Genomic DNA, 25,983 nt, shown 5'->3' with positions numbered 1-25,983 from the left:
CATGCTGGGCCATTTCTAGGACGAGTGCTTGTACTGTACCTCCAATGGGAGGACAGAGCTGCTCCTGTGCAGCAGAGAATGTACCGGGGCATGCTGGGATATTTCTAGGACAAGTGTTTGTACTGTATCCCCAATGGGAGGACAGAGTTGCTCCTGTGCAGCAGAGAATGTACCAGGGCATGCTGGGCCATTTCTAGGACAAGTGCTTGTACTGTACCTCCAATGGGAGGAAAGAGCTACTCCTGTGCAGTAGAGAATGTACCAGGGCATGCTGGGCCATTTCTAGGACGAGTGCTTGTACTGTACCTCCAATGGGAGGACAGAGCTGCTCCTGTGCAGCAGAGAATGTGCCAGGGCATGCCGGGCCATTTCTAGGACAAGTGCTTGTACTGTACATCCAATGGGAGGACAGAGCTGCTCCTGTGCAGCAGAGATTGTACCAGGGCATGCTGGGGCATTTCTAGGACGAGTGCTTGTACTGTATCTCCAATGGAGGACAGAGCTGCTCCTGTGCAGCAGAGAATGTGCCAGGGCATGCCGGGCCATTTCTAGGACAAGTGCTTGTACTGTATCTCCAATGGAGGACAGAGCTGCTCCTGTGCAGCAGAGAATGTACCAGGGCATGCTGGGCCATTTCTAGGACGAGTGCTTGTACTGTACCTCCAATGGGAGGACAGAACTGGTCCTGTGCAGCAGAGAATGTACCAGGGCATGCTGGGCCATTTCTAGGACAAGTGCTTGTACTGTACCTCCAATGGGAGGACAGAGCTGCTCCTGTGCAGCAGAGAATGTACCAGGGCATGCCGGGCCATTTCTAGGACAAGTGCTTGTACTGTACCTCCAATGGAAGGACAGAGCTGCTCCTGTGCAGAAGAGAATGTAGCAGGGCATGCTGGGCCATTTCTAGGACAATTTCTGATATGCTAAACTTCTGATACAATGAACCACTTTTCATGGTCCCTTGGAGTTTACTATAATGAGATTTTATTGTATTAGATAATTTCAGTTCCACTTCCGCATCTTTGCCCTTTTTATCTTTTAGGGCGTTTTCCAATGTAGCGACCTCCCTGAACAGTTCTTCTAATTGGGAGCTTCTCTCTTTGTTGGGAGGATAAAATGCAGCAAAGGACGCATTTCAATCCCTCCCAATTAATGATAATAATGGGCGGGGTCTCATCCGCTTCGTGACTCCGGGTGAAATCCACTAAGGCTGGCTTTAGATTGGAGACGCACTCCAATGTTTAATGAGATTATTGTTCATACGTCAATGAAATCCTGTTGTGGATATTTCATACAACATCATGGTGCATGACAATATATATCTATCTACACATATTACTATCGATGTTACCAAACCAATCCATACCTGCTGTCAGAATGATGAGTCAATAGGGTGCCGGGTTGGTTGACAAGGGAGGGGTAATAAGGGAAGTTAGAGACTCGGGGACAGTTTAGAATTAGCACACACAAAGGTCAAGTATAAAAGGTTTATTAGAAAATATTTGTAACAAGCAAATCACAAATAAAACAACATCATAGTAATAATATATGTAGACATAACAAGGCCCATACTAGGGATGATTAATGAGATGCAAATTATTCTGACTTCATGCAGGATTATGTAAATGTTGTATGCAAATTTATGGAGCTGGAAAATGGACCAATGACGTCCTACCAAGGTGTAAATTGCTTGGTCCACTTTCAAGCCGCATATATTTGCATTCGGAATTTACATAATCCTGTATGAACTATTTGCATCACAATGTGTGGCATTTTCCTGCCTAAACCATATTTAGTTGCACCCACTGTAGGCTTTAAATATTTGGCAAACTAAATGATTACATTTTTTAAATATAATTATCAACTGTTATTTGCAGGCACTGTAGCAGAGGTCTTACATATGTGGCATGCTGAGCTTCACCTGCCTATAGACGTTTGGGAAGTAATAGCAAGTCCCTTCTGCAGTTCAGCACATAGGCCCCGCCCACAGGATGTCGCACCACCATGACCACTACTACCCCAGTTTCCAAAACCAGAGTCTTGCTTTAGACATTCTTTGACAGTCCTCAGTGTACTTCCTTAGAAAGCACCTCAAGCTTACACCCTCATTGAGGCCTTGTGGTTGAACACAATTAAATACTTTTATCCGCCTAGCTTCATGCTGCTACAGGACTTTCTTCCCATCTTCCCCTCTCTGCAAAGCCGGAATTGCCCCAACCACAAACCAACACAATTGTGCAGCTGTAGGAAGCATTATGGCAAGATGGCGGGATACAGACAGCTCATATTCTCTCTCCCCCAATGCGTAATTAGCAATACTTCTGTTCTGTTCCTGTATCCGCTGTCTCATTGCTCTTCCTGCTTCACCGATACAAACAAGTCCGCAGGGGCACTTCAGCCCACACACAACATATGAGCTCAAGCATGAAAATCTGCCACTTACTTCAACCCGTTCACCGGTGGATGGATGTGAAATGGTAGCACCTTTTATTATTACATTGCAGCAATTACACCTGAGACAAGGTACAGAGCTCCTTCTATCTTTAGCTACATTCACTTTCTTTCTGGGCAAAGTATCCGACTTGCATACCCAGCTCTTAATTCTCCGACCTCGGCTGTACTCAGAAACCAGCAGATCACTGAAGTGATTCCCATAGGTAGGATCTTGGCTCAGGATCAGCCAGAATTTACCAACCACAGAGTGAATACGCTCAAACAGATGACTGTAGCTACACAAAGGGTATAAGTGCAGACTTGTTTTTACCTTGGGAAGCAATAAGCTCTGTCTATCAATAGCTCTGACCTCCCCACTGACCTTCCACAGGACATGCTCATCGTAACCCTTTCCTGTCATCTTACTGACCAAAACTGCCGACACTGTCGCAATCCTCCTTACTTGGCCAAATGTGCTGAGACCTCAAATCACCAAAGCGGACAAGGGAGGGGCCATTGTGGTCCAGGACAGGCCAGGGCACAGAATGTGGGTGGAGCTATGCTACAATTCAACTGTTAAGATCACTACATAAAATGTGAGACCCAACCCAGACTGCAGTAATAGAGCTTCTCATCAGCGATGAGAGAGGGATAAGCGGAGCTGAACAAGCCTGTTATTGGCAGCTGCACTTCTCTCTCCATCCTCCCTGCTTCCGGCTATGCTGGGTAGATGGAGAGCAGTGTGCTGTGGCCAGTTCAGGTTCACTGAGGGTGAAGCTATGTTTCCCTGACCCTTACTTACCAATAGTGTGAGATCTTGCATGTCTGACAAGGATTCTTTCAGCAGCAAAACATTTCCCACACTCAGCACATGAATAGGGCTTCTCACCAGTGTGAGATCTCTCATGTTTGACAAGATGTGATTTCTGAACAAAACATTTCCCACACTCAGCACATGAATAGGGCTTCTCACCAGTATGAGATCTTTCATGTTTGACAAGATGAAATTTCTGAACAAAACATTTCCCACACTCAGCACATGAATAGGGCTTCTCACCTGTGTGAGATCTCTCATGTACAACAAGACCTGATTTCCGAGAAAAACATTTCCCACACTCAGCACATGAATAGGGCCTTTCACCAGTGTGAGATCTCTCATGTATGACAAGATTTGATTTGTAAACAAAATATTTCCCACACTCAGCACATGAATATGGTATTTCACCAGTGTGAGATCTTTTATGTATGTCAAAACTTTCTTTAACTCTAAAACTTTTCCCACATTCAGCACATGAATAGGGCTGCTCACCAGTGTGAGATCTCTCATGTTTGACAAGATTTGATTTCTGTACAAAACATTTCCCACACTCAGCACATGAATAGGGCTTCTCACCAGTGTGAAATTTCTCATGTTTGACAAGGGTTCCTTTTTCTCTGAAACTCTTCCCACACTCAACACATGAATAGGGCCTTTCACCAGTGTGATATCTCTGATGTGCGACAAGATGTGATTTGTAATCAAACCATTTCCCACACTCAGCACATGAATAGGGCTTCTCACTAGTGTGAGATCTCTCATGTCTGACAAGCTGGGATTTTAAAACAAAACATTTCCCACACGTGGAACAGGAAAGAGACCCTCCAGCAGGGGGAGAGCTGTGCTGGGTATGAGGCCCATCGGGGTTAGACAGGTGAGGGGAGTCTGGTGGAATATTTGGGGTAACCAGGATATCTGCAGGAGACTCTTGTCCAGTGACATCATCATCCATTGTACAGTCTGTGGATACAGAGAGACGAGTCTCTGAGAGGTTCCTGATGCCGGGACTCCGCCCTGCAAATAGAGAAACATCATCACTTCCTGTTAGAGAATTCTGCGAGAACAACAATGATAATTCCAAGTTGGTGCATTATTTCTCATTGCATTTAAAAGACAACTATAGTGAGAGGGATATGGAGGCTGCCATAATCACTTCCTTTTAAGCAATACCAGTTGCCTGGCTATCCTGCTGACCTTTAATACTTTTAACAATAGACCCTGAGGACTCAGATGTACCTGATCTACCCCTGGATATTTCATCTACTCTTAGCCTTCTGGGGAATCTGACCAGTGGAGCTACAGTGCTGAATCAGGCAGTGAGGCTTAGAAGAAGAGGCAAGCTCTCCAGGATCCAGGTGCACTTTTGGCGTAGAGGACTGTGTTCACCACTACCTGGAATCATACTCTCTAATGTCAGGTCAATATGCAACAAACTAGATGAGCTTCAACTACTGATCAGGACTAAGAAGGACTTTTTACCTTTCTGCTGCTCTTTGCTTCACAGAGACCTGGCTGTCTGAACTGATTCCAGACAATGCTCTGCAGATTAATGGATTTACACTCTACAGATCTGACCGGGAAACACTTATTTCTGGCAAAGGTGGAAGGTTCTGTTTCTATATAAATGATGAGTGGTGTAATGATGTCACATTGTTAGGAGGACATGCTCATCTGGGCTGGGAACACTCTCCATAAACTGCAGACCTTCCTATTCACCCCTCTTCATTTATTCTGGTTGCTGTGTACATCCCTCCACAAACATGCATGCAGCCTGCCCTCCAGGAACTCGCAGATCAGATCACTGAGGTGGAGAGGGGACACCCGGATTCTTTTCTCATCATTCTAGAGGACTTCAACAGTGCCAACGTAAACAGAGAACTTCCAAAATACAAGCAACTATAGGAAGTAAAACACTGATCACTGTTACACTATGGCTAAGGACTCTCATCACTCTGTCTGCAGAGAAGCTCTGGGGAACTTCAACCAGGGCTATGGAGTTGAAGAGTAGGAGTAATTTTTGGTACCTGGAGTCAGAATCAGAGTCTGTGGTTTTAATAAACTGAGGAGTCGGGAGTCAGATGATTTTTGTACCAAATCCACAGCCTTGGTAAGAATTAGACTAAGGAGTCGGAGCAATTTTGGGTACCTGGAGTCGGAGTCTGAGTGATGTCAGGTAATGTCAGACTGCTTTATCAACTTTCGATGGTTCTTTCTCTACCATTGTTAAAGCTTACATCTATTTTTGTTTAAATTACATTTTCCACTTGCTGTTCAGTACCTGCAACGAGAATCCTATGGAGGGCACGTCTGCCATTGTGACCACGGGTAATGGCTGGCGATTTGGGTCCAGAGTTGGAGCCTGAGACCCATGCTGTATAAGTAATGTACCTGCCCTGACCGTGCTTTGCAGACCAGGCATCTGTGGTGAGATGGACCCTTGACCCAGCGCAAGACGAAACAAATTGAAAGCATTCACCTAGAATGTGTTATGGAGGGCAAGTCTACCATTCATTCAACTGTGTGAAATTTTCGATGGTACTTTCTCAGTACCATGGTGACCATGGGTAATAGCTGGGGATTCCTGGTTCGATTTCGGTCCGGAGTGGGAGCCTAAGAAACGGCTACCACCACAAGGAAGGCAGCTGGCACGCTGTGGGCAAAGGAGCAGGAACAGCTACCACCCCACATCCAAGGAAGGCAGCAGGCACGGCACGTGACGCAAGTCCTGACTGTGAGAGCACAAGGAATAACGGAATAAGACTTTTTTGAGGCCTTGCTGTATAGAACGAGCTGCAGAGATCTACAGCTCAGGAGGGGGAATCTGTCCATAGGACAACTATTAGTCGTGCACTGCACAAAGTTGGCCTTTATGGAAGAGTGACAAGAAGAAAGCCATTGTTAACAGAAAGCATAAGAAGTCCCGTTTGCAGTTTGCCACAAGCCATGTGGGGAACACAGCAACCATGTGGAAGAAGGTGCTCTGGTCAGGTGAGACCAAAATGGAACTTTTTGGCCAAAATGCAAAACGCTATGTGTGGCAGAAAACTAACACTGCACATCACTCTGAACACACCATCCCCACTGTCAAATATGGTGGTGGCAGCATCATGCTCTGGGGGTGCTTCTCTTCAGCAGGGACAGGGAAGCTGGTCAGAGTAGATGGGAAGATGGATGGAGCCAAATACAGGGCAATCTTGGAAGAAAACCTCTTGGAGTCTGCAAAAGACTTGAGACTGGGGTGGAGGTTCACCTTTCAGCAGGACAACGACCCTAAACATAAAGCCAGGGTAACAATAAAATGGTTTAAAACAATACATATCCATGTGTTAGAATGGCCCAGTCAAAGTCCAGATCTAAATCCAATCGAGAATCTGTGGCAAGATCTGAGAGTGCAGATGATGGCGGCTTTCCAGCCCATATGGTGGGGCTGAGGTAGTTCAATGACAGAACAACAGTGACTGTCCGGCTGATCGAATTTGGTCTGTCCACAATGAAGCAACGACCTTATTATCTTCGATGTGCTTCCCCAAGAGACACTTATCTCCTGTTGGTGGTGGCGGAGAAGGCAGTCAAGCGGCCTGCAGGCAGAGATGCTGTGTGGGGACCGACTTAGTCTTGGGGCAGGCAGTAGCCCTCCAGGATCCATGCCTCATTCATTTTGATAAAGGTGAGGTACTGAACACTTTTGTGACTTAGGCGACTTCTCTTCTCAGTGACAATGCCTCCAGCTGCGCTGAAGGTCCTTTCTGACAGGACGCTTGAGGCAGGGCAAGACAGAAGTTGTATGGCAAATTGGGACAGCTCTGGCCACAGGTCAAGCCTGTGCACCCAGTAGTCCAAGGGTTCATCGCTGCTCACAGTGTCTACATCCGCACTTAAGGCCAGGTAGTCAGCTACCTGCCAGTCCAGGCGTTGGTGGAGCATGGATCCCGAAGGGCTACGGTGAGTCGTTGGATTAAAGAATGTCTGCATGTCCGCCATCACCATGAGATCGGTAGAGCATCCTGTCCTTCCTGCGTGGACATGGTAGAAGGATTACTGGCAGTGGTACCTTTATTGCGTTGTGCTGTGACATCACCCTTAAACGCATTGTAAAGCATAGTTGCCAGCTTGTTCTGCATGTGCTGCATCCTTTCTGCCTTCAGGTGAGTTGGTAACATGTCCGCCACTTTGTGCCTATACCGAGGGTCTAGTAGCGTGGCCACCCAGTACAGCTCATTCCCCTTAAGTTTTTTAATACGGGGGTCCCTCAACAGGCTGGACAGCATGAAAGACGCCATCTGCACAAATTTGGATCCAGACATACTATCCATCTCCTCTTGCTCTTCCTCAGTGACGTCAGGTAAGTCCTCCTCCTCTCCCCAGCCATGAACAATACCACGGGAACGTCGAGCAGCACAAGCCCCCTGCGACACCTGCTGCAGTTGCTCTTCTGCCGCCGCCTCCTCCTCATCCAAAGAAACACTTTCCTCATCATCCGAGTATGACTCCTCTTCCACACACGACTCTTCCTCCTCCTCCCCCCCCCCCCCCCCCGTGCTGCTGCAGGTGTTGAGGAAACATCTGGTTCTAATGAAAATTGCTCCCATGACTCTTCCTGCCGTAACTGTTCCTCTTCACGCTCCTCCACAGCTTGATCCACCACTCTACGCATGGCACGCTCCAGGAAGTAAGCGTAGGGGATCAAGCCTCTGATGGTGCCTTCAATGCGACTCATCAGGTCACCTCCTCAAATGGCTGCATGAGCCTGCATGCATTTCGCATCAGTGTCCAGTTGTTGGGCCACAGCATCCCCATCTCCCCAGATTGTGTCCTTCTACTGTAATTGTACAGGTACTTGGTGACGGCTTTCTCCTGTTCTAGCAGGCGAGAGAACATGACCAGGGTCGAATTCCAGCAAGTCGGGCTATCACATATCAAGCGTCTCACCGGCAAGTTGTTTCTCCGCTGAATGTCCGCAAAGCGTGCCATGGCCGTGTAAGACCGCCTGAAATGCCCACACAACTTCCTGGCCTGCTTCAGGACGTCCTCTAAGCCTGGATACTTTGACACAAATCTTTGAACAACTAGATTCAGCACATGTGCCATGCAGGGTACATGTGTCAGCTTTCCCAAATTCAAAGCGGAAAGGAGATTGCTGGCGTTGTCACACACCACGTTGCCGATCCCCAGCTGGTGCAGGGTCAGCCAGTGATCCACCTGTTTGTTAAGAGCAGCCAGGAGAGCTGGTCCAGTGTGACTCTCCGCTTTGAGGCAAGACATGTCTAATATGGCGTTACACCGTCGTACTTGGCATGCAGGATAGGCTCTGGGGAGATGGGGCTGTGTAGCTGGAGAGGAGATGGCAGCACCAGTAGAGTTGATCTGCCACTCAGCCAAGGAGGAGGAGGAGGAGGACGACAACCACAAAGAGTATGTAGCAGGAGGAGAGGAGGTGGCAGCAGGCCTGCCTGCAAGCCGTGGAGGTGTCACAAGTAGGTCCGCTGCCCAGCCACGTACTCCCCGCTTGCCAGCGGTCAACAGGTTGACCGAAGGGGCTGTGTAAGTAATAAAGCGGCCCTGACCGTGCTTGGCAGACCAGGCATCCGTGGTCAGGTAAACCCTTGACCCAATGCTGTGTGCCAGAGAGGACACCACTTGCCTCTCAACTTCACGGTACAGTTTGGGTATCGCCTTTTTAGAGACATAATTGCAGCCTGGTATCTTCCACTGCGGTGTCCCAATGGCCACAAATTTACGGAGTCCACCAGCTTGTATGGTAACAGCTGGTGAGCTAACAGTTCCGCCAGGCCAGCTGTCAGACGCCTGGCAAGGGGGTGACTGGCAGAAATTGGCTTCTTCCGCTCAAAGATTTCCTTCACGGACACCTGGCTGCTGTGGGCAGAGGAGCAGGAACTGCTCAAAGGCAGAGGCGGAGTGGAGGAGGGTGGCTGTAAAGGTGCAAGGGAGAAATCAGCTGAAGATGCTGCACCTGCAGGAGGAAGAGGAGGAGGGTGGCTTTTTTTGTGTGCTGCTTTTGCTCAGGTGCGCTTTCCATTGCAGCTTGTGCGCCTTTTCTCCAGGTGCCTTCGTAAGGCACTTGTCCCTTAGTGAGTGTTGGCCTTACCACGGCTCAATTTTTGGAGGCAGAGAGAACAGATGGCATTGCTCCGATCTGAGGCAGACACACTAAAAAATGTCCAAACCATTGAGCCCCCCTGGGGTGATGGCACTATGGTGGCCTCAGCAGCTGACATTGAAGGGCATGTTGGCTGGCTGTCCATAGGTGGCGATACATGGCGCCGGACACTGCCTCCAGCTGTTTCTGAAGACGAGCTCCCCCTGCTTCTTTCAGGAACTCGTCTCCTCCTACTCCTCTCTGACTCCCCCTCTGAACTGTCCACTTAGTCATCTGGTCTCTTAGAAACCCATGTGTGATCCGTATCATCATAATCATAATCATCCTGCCCAGCTTCGCTTGCCTCAGACAACTCCAAAACCGCACCGACAGCAGGTACTTCATCCTCCTCCTCATTCACCGTCCATAGTGGCGCTTCTCTCACACATATGAGGTGGTGTAACTTGCTCAGCGCCTTCATCTTGTTGTAGCAGTATTGGCTGTGAATCAGTGATTTCACCACCAAATAACTCCTGCGAAGTGTCAAATGCAGCGGATGTGGTGCTTGTAGTAGCGCTGGTGGCTGCGGAAGTTGAGGTGTTCTGTGTTAAATAGTCAACTACATCCTGACAATCTTGGGAGGTGATGGGACGTGCCTTCTTCTGAGCACTGTACGTTTGGCCAGGGCCGCACGAAATCACATCAACACGACCTCGCACAGACCTGCCGGGTGGTCTTCCTGTGGGTCTGCCTCTACAGCTACCTGTTTTGTCCGTTGTGTCCATACCGGGAGGGGGGGGGGGGAATGAAGTGAAAGTTATGCACTGATTTGACTAATACAATGTGCAGTCACACAGGTGCAGTTAACAGGTATGCACGGAGTGGTATATCACACTGCGTGCACTCACGTAGGTAGGTGGGTTCACTCAACACAACAGGTAGGTATATGCAGTGATGAGGTGGGTTCACTCAACACAACAGGTAGGTATATGGAGTGATGAGGTGGGTTCACTCAACACAACAGGTAGGTATACGGAGTGATGAGGTGGGTTCACTGAACACAACAGGTAGATATATGCAGTGATGAGGTGGGTTAACTCAACATAACAGGTAGGTAAATGGAGTGATGAGGTGGGTTCACTGAACACAACAGGTAGATATATGCAGTGATGAGGTGTGTTCACTCAACACAACAGGTAGGTATATGCAGTGATGAGGTGGGTTCACTGAACACAACGAGGTAGGTACATGCAGTGATGAGGTGGGTTCACTGAACACAAGAGGTAGGTACATGCAGTGATGAGGTTGGTTCACTCAACACAACAGGTAGGTATATGCAGTGATGAGGTGGGTTCACTGAACACAAGAGGTAGGTACATGCAGTGATGAGGTTGGTTCACTCAACACAACAGGTGGGTATATGCAGTGATGAGGTGGCTTCACTGAACACAACAGGTAGGTATATGCAGTGATGAGGTGGGTTCACTGAACACAACTGGTAGGTATATGCAGTGATGAGGTGGGGTCACTGAACACAACAGGTAGGTATATGCAGTACTGGGTATTACAATGTGCACCAGGCTGTCACACACACAGGTAGTCACTGAATGTGCTGGGCCTGGCAGTGGCACACACACAGTATGAATTAGCAAGGCTGTGCATGCAACACAAGTGTCAGTGGGACACACAGAAAAAAATAGATCACAAGAACAAGATTAGGTCTCAAAATAGCTGTTGTGGGGTGCTATTTTAGCAATAAGAATCAGCCAGGAGCAAGCTAACAAGCCAAGAGCCTAACTAATCTTTCCCTATGAGAGACAGTCTGCAGCAGCTTCCCCTTCTCTCACTATTGCAGGCACACGAGTGAGTGTAATGGCCGGCGCTGCCTGCCTTATGTACAGGGGGGAGTGGCTCCAGGAGGGAGTGTAGCCGGATTGGCTACAATGTGCCTGCTGACTGTGATGTAGAGGGTCAAAGTTGACCCTAATGTAGCATTATGGGGGCGAACCGAACTTCCAGGAAAGTTTCCACCCAAAGTTCGCCTGGAACCGTTTGGGCCATCTCTACTCTTTAAGGGTACACCAGTGTTCTCCCCAGAAAATTGAAAAGTAGCCGGGTGGGGCGAGGTGAGAGAATGCAGGACCGGAGCTTCTGTGCGCTTCTCTGCTTACAGCATAGGAGGAGGTGAGCCAATGACTGCCGGGTGCTCACCAAAACTAGCCGGAGAGAACACTGGTACACTATTACAGCAAGCACAGTACAGGCAACCCGCTGGTATACTTGAGTTGCAACAGTGAAGTTTACACTCCACACACACAAACACACTATGCTCTCACGTGAGCCATCTGATGTGCGTTACACTCAGTAAAAAATACCAAAGAAAGGAGAGGAGGAGATATATAAAAGTGATGGTCAGTAAAAAATGCACAGCCGCCTTTCTAAAAGCCTAATTGGAAGTGCCCCGCCATCTTTGATGATTAAATACGATTTGGACCAATCAAGATGACCAATAAGTCTTCTGTATCTTGAAGAGGCAACGCACCTTCCTCTGAGTACATACTTTGCTTAAGGTTGTGTTATAGATTCCTAGTGATGTCCACATACGCTGCCCATTCTATATTAGGACATCCAAAAACAAAAAACCTACACTAACTCGCAATGGGATTGATTCACAAAAGAGTGCTAACTTAGTTAGCACGCCTAAAAGCCCCTTAGCATGCCTAAAGCCCCTTTAGGAAGCGCAAAGGATGTTGCACCAGGCGCAAACAAAACGTCGCACCGGGTGCGCCCGAAGCGTCGCACTATGCGATGTCTCAGGTGCACCCAGTGCAACGGTTTGATCACGCCCGGTGTAACGTTTCACGCGCACCGCTAAACTTTGCGCGCAATCAATAAAAGCATTTAGGCGTGCTAACTGAGTTAGCACCCTTTTGTGAGTCGAGCCCAATGTGAGCAGGTGACCGTTATTACTTATCTCCCAGCAAGTGCACGATATATTACATGGTCCCATCATACTGCATAAATATATAGCCTTGTGCATTCAAGGATAATGTGCTTCTCCTGTGAGGCAGGACTCCTACAGTCTTCAGACATTGGGCTCTATTCATAAAACTTTTCCGCCAGTTTGCCGCTCAAAACAGCTGACTTTCCCGACCATTTAGCAAAGTGGGCATTCATAAAAGCTGTTTCCGCATGAAAAGCTACAATTCCCCAGCAGAGCGATAAACTTTCTGCCTTGTGCTGTGTTTTTCTAGATTTATCTATAAAAACGAACAAAATGTCAATTCATAAATATTAGAGGAAGCAGTATGCGGGCGGGAAATACCGCTTCCTCGGATGTAGCGAGAAGCGTGCGGAATACATGCAAGTGAATGGAGACAGACCTCCCAAGAAGCAGCAGAGAGAGCAGCGCACGGAGGGACTCGGGCAGCTTCTGTGTTTCCGCAAGCCTTCCGCCAGCCTACAGCGGGAAATCTCTGCACTGCTATCGCAGCTGCCAACATTTTATGAATTACCACCCAGAAGTCTAAAATACCGATGCGGTATTTTCCCTCCACGAGTTTTTTCACCACAATTTTTTTATGAATAGAGCCCATTGTCTGCTTCCTTCAATAGACTGCCCTATAAGCACCACTCTAAACAAAATGAATGAATTCAATAATATAAATCACCTTTATTTGTAACCATCAAAGATTAAGGAGATCTCCTCAGAAGCAGGCAGCGTTCCACGAGGTGCACTAAGGTCCGGTTCTGGGGTCCAGCATTGCCTGTTCATCTTGCAATTTATCTTTCCTCATTCCTCTTTCCATTCCTAGCATTGTTTCCTATTTCAGGTTGCGTTCATTTCAGCAACTGCTTTGCACTAATTGCACTTTATTTCTCCCAATGTGCTGAAGCACTTTTGATTCATATTTTTTTGTTACCACATTTTTGGAAATTTTATTGAACCAAGAATATTTTTGGTGTTTAATCATTTCATCAGTTGCTTTGTTCACGCCATCTTGTGCATTATAGTGCTATAAACACTTATATTTTTGTAGCAATTTTTACGCTGTGACCACTACCTGATATATTTATTTGTACTATATACCCCTTTTGGCATATAGAGTGTACCCCACCAGTCCACTATCAGGCTATATTTCCACTTGTGCGGTGCGAATCGCCGCGGTAAAAATTTGCATGCGTACGCGAATTTTGCATGCGGGTCTATGCGAATTTCCATGCGAATTCGCATGGATGACGATGTATGCCAATTTAACCATTGCAGTGCTGGTGTGCTTTTCCATTGTTTCTATGCGAATTCGTATGAAAATTCGCATACCCAAACCTCATGCGAATTTCCTATTAAATACATTGTATGCGATTCGCATAGCGGCATGCGGTATGCGAATTCTGATGGCTCTGCCATGCAAATTTTTTCTGCACAGAAAAACGCAAAGGAATCCTGACAAGTGGAAACAGTCCCATTCACTTGTATTGCTATGCGAATTTGCATGCAAAAAACGCATGCGAATTCGCGCTAGTGGAAATGGGCCCTAATACCTATATATTTTGATTGTTACGATATTTACAGTGATCTTGTGGACCCCAGACCCAATTGTTTTTCATGTTTTTAATCTTTGATGGTTACAAATAAAGGTGATTTATATATTTGAATTCATTCATTTTGTTTAGAGGGGTGCTTTTCTTTTCTCCTTTGAATACAAATTGTTATGCTCTAGCCCTTAGCACACCTAGCAATATTTAATGTTTAATATTATTATATGGTGCTGGTTCTAATTTTCTTCTACAAATTGCTTCCTTCAATAGAACCAGACGTTTGGCACAGCAGGGAATTTTCTCGGTGGGTCAGATGACAAACTATATATCAATTTTTAAGAATATAGGCGCACAATAGTGATTGGGGGGGTCAAGATGAACATATAAAAAACTGTTGGGGCGAGAAGCATTGTGAATCTTCCGCCTGGGTTCCAGGATCCCACAGGACCTCAACGCCGGGTGGGACCTGACACTGAGAACACAGTAATTGTTTAAAGATATGCCTAAACCTTGCGATCTCTCCCCCTATACATCTGTGGTCTTTTTGGATTGTATGGTATTGTATTACAACTATTTTGTGTGTCTTGTATACATGCGTTGCTACTTGGGTATTTTAATATGCTTGTCTAATAACTCCTCATTGTTATCTGAGGAGGTTCTCTTAATCAAAAATGTTTATCTGAAGACATTATTGTATAGTGTAGGTTTGCATAATAACTGTATTAAAGGTTTAATACGAGTTGACTGCATCAAATGCCACCCATAGTCCTTGCCCCTGTGTGGGCCGGAAGGTGGGTGGTGCCTTTTTTCAGACACATATAATTGTCTGGTATTGCATCTTAAATCAGCTATGATTAAGAACTAGATGTTCGAAACATGTCAGCTGTGTGACCGTGTAAAAAGTGTGTGCCGAGTAAAAAGTGTGTGCTTTCTTGTTAATAAATAAAAAAAAATAAACAAGAACATAGAACATTGTGTTGTTCATATCATTGGACATTAAGGATTTGAACAGCCCCAGGCGCTTCTGTGTTTACAATATTTTCATGCAGCCATTATCTTTGTGTGTAAGGAGAGGCCTTCCACATACAGTACAGCAGCAAGGTGAGAGGTGTGCAGTGTAACAGTGCATGTGACTATATTCTCTATCAGCTGCAGCCATTATCTATGTGTGTAAGGAGGGGCCTTCCACATACAGTACAGCAGCAAGGTGAGAGGTGTGCAGTGTAACAGTGCATGTGATTATATTCTCTATCAGCTGCAGCCATTATCTCTGTGTGTAAGGAGAGGCCTTCCACATACAGTACAGCAGCAAGGTGAGAGGTGTGCAGTGTAACAGTGCATGTGACTATATTCTCTATCAGCTGCAGCCATTATCTCTGTGTGTAAGGAGAGGCCTTCCCCATACAGTACAGCAGCAAGGTGAGAGGTGTGCAGTGTAACAGTGCATGTGACTATATTCTCTATCAGCTGCAGCCATTATCTCTGTGTGTAAGGAGAGGCCTTCCCCATACAGTACAGCAGCAAGGTGAGAGGTGTGCAGTGTAACAGTGCATGTGACTATATTCTCTATCAGCTGCAGCCATTATCTATGTGTGTAAGGAGGGGCCTTCCACATACAGTACAGCAGCAAGGTGAGAGGTGTGCAGTGTAACAGTGCATGTGACTATATTCTCTATCAGCTGCAGCCATTATCTCTGTGTGTAAGGAGAGGCCTTCCACATACAGTACAGCAGCAAGGTGAGAGGTGTGCAGTGTAACAGTGCATGTGACTATATTCTCTATCAGCTGCAGCCATTATCTCTGTGTGTAAGGAGAGGCCTTCCACATACAGTACAGCAGCAAGGTGAGAGGTGTGCAGTGTAACAGTGCATGTGACTATATTCTCTATCAGCTGCAGCCATTATCTCTGTGTGTAAGGAGAGGCCTTCCACATACAGTACAGCAGCAAGGTGAGAGGTGTGCAGTATAACAGTGCATGTGACTATATTCTCTATCAGCTGCAGCCATTATCTCTGTGTGTAAGGAGAGGCCTTCCCCATACAGTACAGCAGCAAGGTGAGAGGTGTGCAGTGTAACAGTGCATGTGACTATATTCTCTATCAGCTGCAGCCATTATCTCTGTGTGTAAGGAGAGGCCTTCCCCATACAGTACAGCTGCAAGGTGAGAGGTGTGCAGTGTAACAGTGCATGTGACTATATTCTCTATCAGCTGCAGCCATTATCTCTGTGTGTAAGGAGAGGCCTTCCCCATACAGTACAGCAGCAAGGTGAGAGGTGTGCAGTGTAACAGTGCATGTGAATATATTCTCTATCAGCTGCAGCCATTATCTATGTGTGTAAGGAGAGGCCTTCCCCATACAGTACAGCAGCCAGGTGAGAGGTGTGCAGTGTAACAGTGCATGTGACTATATTCTCTATCAGCTGCAGCCATTATCTCTGTGTGTAAGGAGAGGCCTTCCACATACAGTACAGCAGCAAGGTGAGAGGTGTGCAGTGTAACAGTGCATGTGACTATATTCTCTATCAGCTGCAGCCATTATCTCTGTGTGTAAGGAGAGGCCTTCCCCATACAGTACAGCAGCAAGGAGAGAGGTGTGCAGTGTAACAGTGCATGTGACTATATTCTCTATCAGCTGCAGCCATTATCTCTGTGTGTAAGGAGAGGCCTTCCACATACAGTACAGCAGCAAGGTGAGAGGTGTGCAGTGTAACAGTGCATGTGACTATATTCTCTATCAGCTGCAGCCATTATCTCTGTGTGTAAGGAGAGGCCTTCCACATACAGTACAGCAGCAAGGTGAGAGGTGTGCAGTGTAACAGTGCATGTGACTATATTCTCTATCAGCTGCAGCCATTATCTCTGTGTGTAAGGAGAGGCCTTCCCCATACAGTACAGCAGCAAGGAGAGAGGTGTGCAGTGTAACAGTGCATGTGACTATATTCTCTATCAGCTGCAGCCATTATCTTTGTGTGTAAGGAGAGGCCTTCCCCATACAGTACAGCAGCCAGGTGAGAGGTGTGCAGTGTAACAGTGCATGTGACTATATTCTCTATCAGCTGCAGCCATTATCTCTGTGTGTAAGGAGAGGCCTTCCACATACAGTACAGCAGCAAGGTGAGAGGTGTGCAGTGTAACAGTGCATGTGACTATATTCTCTATCAGCTGCAGCCATTATCTCTGTGTGTAAGGAGAGGCCTTCCCCATACAGTACAGCAGCAAGGTGAGAGGTGTGCAGTGTAACAGTGCATGTGACTATATTCTCTATCAGCTGCAGCCATTATCTCTGTGTGTAAGGAGAGACCTTCCCCATACAGTACAGCAGCAAGGTGAGAGGTGTGCAGTGTAACAGTGCATGTGACTATATTCTCTATCAGCTGCAGCCATTATCTCTGTGTGTAAGGAGAGGCCTTCCACATACAGTACAGCAGCAAGGTGAGAGGTGTGCAGTGTAACAGTGCATGTGACTATATTCTCTATCAGCTGCAGCCATTATCTCTGTGTGTAAGGAGAGGCCTTCCACATACAGTACAGCAGCAAGGTGAGAGGTGTGCAGTGTAACAGTATATGTGACTATATTCTCTATCAGCTGCAGCCATTATCTGTGTGTGTAAGGAGAGGCCTTCCCCATACAGTACAGCAGCAAGGTGAGAGGTGTGCAGTGTAACAGTGCATGTGACTATATTCTCTATCAGCTGCAGCCATTATCTCTGTGTGTAAGGAGAGGCCTTCCCCATACAGTACAGCAGCAAGGTGAGAGGTGTGCAGTGTAACAGTGCATGTGACTATATTCTCTATCAGCTGCAGCCAGTATCTCTGTGTGTAAGGAGAGGCCTTCCACATACAGTACAGCAGCAAGGTGAGAGGTGTGCAGTGTAACAGTGCATGTGAATATATTCTCTATCAGCTGCAGCCATTATCTCTGTGTGTAAGGAGAGGCCTTCCCCATACAGTACAGCAGCAAGGTGAGAGGTGTGCAGTGTAACAGTGCATGTGACTATATTCTCTATCAGCTGCAGCCATTATCTCTGTGTGTAAGGAGAGGCCTTCCCCATACAGTACAGCAGCAAGGTGAGAGGTGTGCAGTGTAACAGTGCATGTGACTATATTCTCTATCAGCTGCAGCCATTATCTCTGTGTGTAAGGAGAGGCCTTCCACATACAGTACAGCAGCAAGGTGAGAGGTGTGCAGTGTAACAGTGCATGTGACTATATTCTCTATCAGCTGCAGCCAAAGACATATTATGGGCTAGTTCACACTACAAGAGCTTTATAAACGCTTGAGATTTTAAAAGCTCTTGCTAATGCAAAGCTCTGGGGGATTTTTACACAATAACATCGCTCCAGTGTGCACACACACATAGGATAACATTAGCAAGAGCTTTTAAAATCAAAAAGCTCTTGTAGTGTGACCAACCCTAATGCTGATCACTCACCTGTTCTGTTCTCTGTAAGAGGGTCCTTCATAGTTGTCCCCATCATGTCACCCTCCTCTGCAGACCGCTGATCACTCCTCACATATGCTTCTTCTTCTTCCTTAATCACTCTTATTATTACACCCTCCTCCATAGACTGCTGATCATCCCACACATAAGTCTCTTCTTCCTCTTTGCTTGTCCTCATCATGTCACCCTCCTCCATAGACTGCTGATCACTCCTCACATATGTCTCTTCTTCTTCCTCTTTAATTGTCCTCATCATGTCACCCTCCCCCATAGACTGCTGATCACTCCTCACATATGTCTCTTCTTCTTCCTCTTTAATTGCCCTCATCATGTCACCTTCTTCCATAGACTGCTGATCACTCCTCACATACATCTCTTCTTCTTCCTCTTTAATTGTCCTCATCATGTCACCCTCCTCCATAGACTGCTGATCACTCCTCACATACGTCTCTTCTTCTTCCTCTTTAATTGTCCTCATTATATCACCCTCTTCCATGGACTGATGGTCAATCCTGTCGTTCTCCTCCGTAGACTGCTGATCACTCCTCACATACATCTCTTGTTGTTTGAGCTCAGATCTTAGTTCTGAAAATGATAACATAGTATTGCAGTAAGATATTAGCAGTAATACACAGGGCACAGAAAAGAACAACATTTGCTAGGGGTGAAAATATCCCATAAGCTGTGGTATTCTGCACATTCCGCATGGTTATCCAGTGGCACTGTCTTATGGAAATGGACACAATGGACAGATCCTGCTCCTTCAGAACCTCCCTTCCTGAGACCTACCCTGATCTGCAACAACTCGATTGCACAACATAATATTGGCTGCCTGCATTAGTGACAGCTGCTGGTAAAAGCCATCAGGGGAAATGTCCTCCTTCACAGGGAAGAGATACGGTGTAGTGAAAAATTTTGCTACCCATCATATTTTGCAACTTGCCATAGAGGACAGTGTATGACTGTGTAGGCGTGGCTCCTCTCTGTTAACACGCCTGTAATTTTTTGCAACCACAGATCCTATTGGGCTAGAAGAGGGATTGTTCCCTCCAGGGGGGGTTATTAGTTGAGCAAGAGGGGGGGGGGGTTGTTCCCTGGGGGGGGTATTAGTTGAGGAAGAGGGGGGATTGTTCCCTCCGGGGGGGTTATTAGTTGAGCAAGAGGGGAGGGTTCTGTGTGAGAGTAGGGTTTGGTTGGGTTGCATTTTCTGATACAGTTAGGTTAAAGTCAATGGTTAGGTTGCACTTTCTGATAGCTATACGTATAAATAAATGCAACCGGTTGCGAAATCTGATAAAGTTGCAAAAAATTTCACCACAACGGGTCGGCCTTCCATAACAGCTGGGATAAACATAAACCTCCTGTGACTGCAGTAATAAACACAGATGATAACAGGTGTATTTAGATGCATGAATTATAGCATAATACATATGAGAAATAGACATAAGGTAAAACAGATAGTAAGTATATGTGAGAAGCACCAGTCACACAATTACCTCTTCTAGCCAGGTCTCCTCTCCTCCTCCAATTTCAACAGTGTCCATGTTCTAATAATTGTATGCCTGTTTTACATCATTTCCTGTCTTTGGCTTCATCATTACTTCCTGGCTGTGCGTTCCACCTGGAAGAAGTAATGTCGCCATCTTGTGGTATTTAGGCTAACTGCGGCATCTATTTGTGGAATTACCTGAACTCAGCTATCCAGTGCTATTGTATTATTATTACTATTATTATTCTCTATAACTGCACAACCCCAGTGGGGGGATTAGTACAGACATGGGTATGATTGATTTGTTTGATTTTTCAATAAAACTATCAATCAAGATAATTTGTTGTATTTAAAAGATCTGAAGAAAAAAAATATGTTTCCTTAAGGCAGAGCGCACTTATTTGAATCATGTGCATTTTGCCACAAATACACCCACTGCTGCTCTGGTCATTGTACTCAGTGGTCAGCTCGAGAGAAGTACATGTCATTTTTTTCCCTTGATTTTTAAATCAGCTTACTGCTTTCTCCGCATGATGTGCACTTTCTGGATTACAATGTATTTTGCTACATCCAAAACATTGCAAACAATTATGGAAAATTGTTTTGTGTATTGTGACAAGTGTGCTCCCTGCCTGAGTCTCTAGAAGGGTGTAAGCTGGGAGTGTTCTGTAAGACGCACGGCCACTTGTGCTGCAGACAAATCATGACAAGTGTGCTCCCTACCTGAGTCTCTAGAAGGGTGTAAGCTGGGGGGTGTTCTGTAAGACGCCCGGCCACTTGTACTGCAGACAAATCATGACAAGTGTGCTCCCTGCCGGAGTCTCTAGAAGGGTGTAAGCTGGGGGGTGCTCTGTAAGACGCATGGCCACTTGTGCTGCAGACAAATCATGACAAGTGTGCTCCCTGCCTGAGTCTCTAGAAGGGTATAAGCTGGGGGTGTCCTGTAAGATGCACGGCCACTTGTGCTGCACACAAATCATGACAAGTGTGCTCCCTGCCTGAGTCTCTAGGAAGGTGTAAGCTGGGGGGTGTTCTGTAAGACGCACGGCCACTTGTGCTGCAGGCAAATCATGACAAGTGTGCTCCCTGCCTGAGTCTCTAGAAGGGTGTAAGCTGGGGGGTGTTCTGTAAGACGCATGGCCACTTGTGCTGCAGGCAAATCATGACAAGTGTGCCCCCTGCCTGAGTCTCTAGGAAGGCGTAAGCTGGGGGGTGTTCTGTAAGATGCACGGCCGCTTGTGCTGCAGACAAATCATGACAAGTGCGCTCCCTGCCTGAGTCTCTAGAAGGGTGTAAGCTGGGGGGTGTTCTGTAAGACGCATGGCCACTTGTGCTGCAGACAAATCATGACAAGTGTGTTCCCTGCCTGAGTCTCTAGAAGGGTGTAAGCTGGGGGGTGTTCTGTAAGACGTACGGCCACTTGTGCTGCAGACAAATCATGACAAGTGTGCCCCCTGCTGGGGTGATGTTTGTAAGACGCACAGACGCTTGTGCTGCAGACCAGGGCAGCCATATGCTTAGGCCCTTATTATTGTGTAATTAATGTATAAATTGTGGTATGGGCAGAGCTATGACCTGAGATGCAAAGAGATCTGAACATCAGAGACCCTGAGAGATTACTATTATTATTTATTTATATAGCGCCAACATCTTCAGTGGCACTGTACATAGTACAAAACAAATATTGTGGAACATATATACATGAGAAGTTCACAACACTGTACAGCCATGACATCTGATAATACAAACACAAATGCCCTTGTGGGTTGGCATGTGTGGGCAAGACTGAACAGATGCTGAAAGATAACATCTCTGCCATCCATAATGGGCATAGGGATCAAGCATTAGCTGACCAATTTATTTCTTGTAATGCAATGTAATATGATAGCACAAATGAGGGTAGCTGCTAATGATGGTGTTTCCCCTATGTGGCAGGCAGAATGTGAAGCCTGGTGGAGTGGTCGGTTGGGAATACTGGGGGGGGGGGGGGGGGCGGTAGGATAGAGAGTTGTTTTCTCTATTTTATGTTCTGTTAGCCGGTCTCATATAGGTTCATTGTACTGTCACTCCTCTGTGTTGTTGTTGGTTGCCATGGTGATGCTGCGCAGTGTGTGGGCGGCGTTCTGCTCTTTTGGGTTTGTTTTCCCCTTGCTACTTTGCCACTCCACGTCACCATGTTATGGTGCATGAGCAGCCTATCAGCAGATGAGAGGGGAGTGTCGGTTTTATGAGCCGTGGCTGAACTTTAGTAAGCCTGCTTATTCGTTGTTTAAAGCGGATTCGGACCTGAACTCAGAACTTCCTCTCTGCTCTAAAATATAAGCAACAACATAATAACCTTTATAGAAAAACATTCCTTTGTTACAGCTGATAAAAACCCAGCAATAAATCTACAGTGTGTTTCAAGAAAGCAGACATAGGGTTAACATCCTGTGTGTACAAATTAGCAGCTTTGGCTAGGCTGAGGCAGCAGAGATATCAAATTACAACTTGTGATTAGTCACAGATGAGGGGGAATTAGACTGGCTAAACTCTCTAAATACATACAGGGTGCATTTCTCTATGTTTTCCTTCTGTCCTGTGCAAGAGTTCAGTTCTCCATCAGGTCCACTGGTGGCCCCGCCCCGGTAGGGTTTGAAGGTGTGTGATTGGTCTGCTCCTCAGCTGTTTGTGATATATAGACATGTGTGTGCTTTCATTACACTTTGTACTCAGCATGACAAAAGGGATAGCATCTGGAAACAGCAGCCTGTTGCTGCGCTTGCTTGTATGTAATGCTATAATACATTATAGAGCTGTACATTACTTTAGTGGTGGTGACTCTCTCTGCTATAAATACATATTAGAGGCTAAGGAGAAAGTCTCCTATAAGCTTGTGGTTCACCATCAACAGAGGTCGAGTCCTGCGTGAACGCGGGTGGACGGCATCCACTTACTTTTTCCTCAGCGTGGACGCCGTCCACCCTGGCTTGTGTGGAGGGGAGCAGTGCAGAGGAGAGCTATGGGGACAGCGAGGAAGGGCGGACGTCTTCCCCCCCTTCCCTCACCTAGGGGCTCTCCTTCCTGGCTCTCCCCTCCGGTATTTTTAAAGTTCGGCGGCTAAAGTGGGCGGAGACTTACCGCCATGCTTCCAGCCGAAACTCGCAGGGGATGCTCTGCACGCGGCTAGAGCTAGTCTGGTCTTGAGTAGACCAGACTAGCCGCGCACAGAGCAGAGCATCCCCTGCGAGTTGCGGCTGCAAGAGCGGTGGTAAGTCTCCGCCCACTTTAGCCACCGAACTTTAAAAATACCGGAGGGGAGAGCCAGGAAGGAGAGCCCCTAGGCGAGGGAAGGGGGGGGGGGGAGATGTCCGCCCTTCCCCACAGCTCTCCTTCTCTGTGCTGCTCCCCTCCTGCTGGGGGGGACACCTGGCTATCTGGGGACATATACCCCCTGCCAAAATATACTGGGCACATATACCCCTGGCTACATATACTGGGCACATATACCCCTGACTACATATACTGGGCAAATATCCCCCTGGCTAAATATACTGGGGACATATACCCCTGGCTACATATACTGGGGACTACTACACACCTGGCTACTTATGGAACATATACACCTGGCTACCTATTCTGGGACATTATACACCTGGCTACCTATTCTGGGGACAACTATACTCATGGCTTCTTATACTGGGGACACCTATAGACCTGGCTACCTATGCTGGGGGTACCTATTTTGGGGGAACTGCTGTCAGATTATCTGCATTTTTGGGGAACCGCTGTTAACAGATTAAGTGTATTTTGGGGAACCACTGCCAGATTATGTGTATGTTAGGGGAACGGCTGCTGCCAGATTTCGCGTATTTTGGGGAACTGGTGCAGGATTGTGTATGTTTGGGGGACCACTGCTGCCAGATTACATGTATTTTGGGTGTTACGTGCATTTTGGGTGATCCGCTGTCAGGTTTCGCGTATGTTGGGGAACTGCTTCCAGATGTGTACTGCCACATTGCCTATTTTGGGGGAGCCACTGCCATATTATCTATATTTTGGAGGAACTTCTACCAGATTATGTGTCTTTTTGGTGAAATGCTGTCAGATTACATCTATTTTTGGGGAATACACTACGGCAGAGCTCAAACTTCCCCGGCAGACCTTTTACATCACTGCTAAGGTCATGTATATTTGGCCCCACCCATTACCACGTTCACGTTATGCTTGACCACGCCCATTTTTTGTTTCGGAGTGGGTCCACTCACTTCTTTTCTTAGGACTAGACCCCTGACCATCAAGATATACTTCAAGCGTCAGAGTGTCCCAGCATTTGTCCTCACATACTGCCCATATGTCCCCTCCCCCATGTTAGGTCTCTCCGCCTCTTACATGTATGCTAGTGCTGCTGCTGTATGTGACACAAGCTACCCGCCAGCCATCAGTGTGCAATGTGATGCTTCTGCCCCGCTCACACACAGGCTCCACCCCCCACACACATATTGCCCTATCAGAGAGGGCTTCATTAGGATGTGGCTTACCAGAAATCCCGGGGGGTCATCACCACCATGGTCACTGGATATTTCAGTCAGGTGCCATCTTATGTACTGGCAGATTGCCCACACTTATGGACTACAGATATATTTCAGCTCATACAGAGCTCAGCAGGTTGCAGGGAGGTATAGATAGGACTAGGGATGGTCAAGGAGATGCAAATTATTTTGGGTTGATGCAAATTTGCGCTAATTTTTCTGCAAATGTATCCATCTTGAAAATGAACCAATCAAATCCTGCTGAGGTAAAATTCCATTGGTTCATTTTTAAGCTGCATAAATTGGAGAGCGACCAACCAGCATCTGCAGCAACAGACCCGGGACACTGAGCACGGACAGTTATATTCCCACAGGCTCAGACAGTGGTGGCAAGTTCTGCACCCCACCCTTGTGAATATAATACGTATACACCTTTCTATGTCTTCTATCTCATCTTTCATCTTTCTATCTCTTTGGTCATCACATGGCTGTATTAATCCTGAGGCTTGCACGCCAGAATCATTGAGGAGTGCAGATTTATCCCTATATATATATGTTATAATACGTATACACGTGTGCTCCTTACATCCCTTTCTGTAACCATACTGCACCATTGGGCTCCGGGTCTCTCTTACTCACAGAGGCTTGGAGGTTACGGGAAACGTCAAGGACCAAATCTTTTCCTTCAGATAGAGGGCTTTGCTGAGGCTAAAGACTGTCTGCCAGATGGGTTGGAAAAAAACAAGAAGCCAATATAGTGTAGTGTGTTGAGGCAAATGACAATCAAATGTATAGTTATGCGTAATACTCACAAACATGGGTTACCACCAAGGCAACTACTGTATAAGCAGATGGGGAAAGACATCTTAGGTAAGAAGTCACTCTCTGTAGCAGGAAGAAGGGGGACGCACCCCTCCAACTAGGGTGGATAAAACTATGTCATGCAAGTAGCAAACAGATGCTGCATTGTAGGAGAAAATACACTAAAAGCAGTTTAAAAGTGTGGTAGAGGTGGACTTACATCCAGACAATAGGCCAAGGATCGGATGTTTATATTTAAGAATATATATATCTCTTTATTGTTCACAATCACAAAAAGGTAAAAGATCCCACTGCGTCGCGTTTTGTGGGACAACCCACTTCTTCAGGCAATATTGTGGAGCATCTGTCAGTCCAAGAAGCAAAAGCTGGGGGCCTCAGACTGTGCACAGAGACTTTCAAAAGAGGTCAAAGATCTATGGACCCATGTCTTGGGATGGGTATGGTTATAGAATTCAATTGATTGGTGTTTAGCCAACAAGTTAGGTTTATAGTTGGGGTTTAGATTTGGCTAATTCTTTTTGTCTAGAATTCATCGGCAGATGCCTCAAAAGGGGCCAGTGATCTATTTAGACCTACTACTGAGGGTGCGTCCATCCCTGTTTGGAAATCAGTGTTGTTTAGCATAGTGGTTAATGGGCTGGCAATGGAGGACAGACCACTGGAGAGGAACATCTTATCCCACAGAAGGATCGTTCTGGAGATCCAGAAGGGAAGTTTGTCCGGGTCGGGACTTTTTTACTTTGTCATCCATGGGAGGGCTCTGGGGTTTAATCCCACCCACTCCCTCTCAATCTGGGCCCATTGTTTTTGGTCTTTATTATGAAATCAATCT

General features: G+C 46.6%; 1 protein-coding gene across 1 annotated transcript in view; it reads right to left on the bottom strand.

The window, feature by feature from the left end:
* Positions 1–1,556: 1,556 nt before the first annotated feature.
* The window catches only part of LOC137535437 (zinc finger protein 585A-like), a 39,554-nt gene continuing 15,127 nt past the window's right edge, over positions 1,557–25,983 (bottom strand). The window contains exons 4-5 of the mRNA XM_068257269.1: positions 24,012–24,023; positions 1,557–4,022 (exon numbers count right to left, since the gene is read on the bottom strand). Coding sequence (XP_068113370.1) covers positions 3,228–4,022; positions 24,012–24,023 — 807 coding nt within the window. The 3' untranslated portion in view covers positions 1,557–3,227. The remainder of the gene's footprint in view (positions 4,023–24,011; positions 24,024–25,983) is intronic.

Source organism: Hyperolius riggenbachi, chromosome 10 (genome assembly GCF_040937935.1).
Source record: "Hyperolius riggenbachi isolate aHypRig1 chromosome 10, aHypRig1.pri, whole genome shotgun sequence".
Classification (NCBI taxonomy): Eukaryota; Metazoa; Chordata; class Amphibia; order Anura; family Hyperoliidae; genus Hyperolius; species Hyperolius riggenbachi.
The sequence above is the reverse complement of the archived record's forward strand: the minus strand, read 5'-3'. Positions and strand labels throughout refer to the sequence as shown.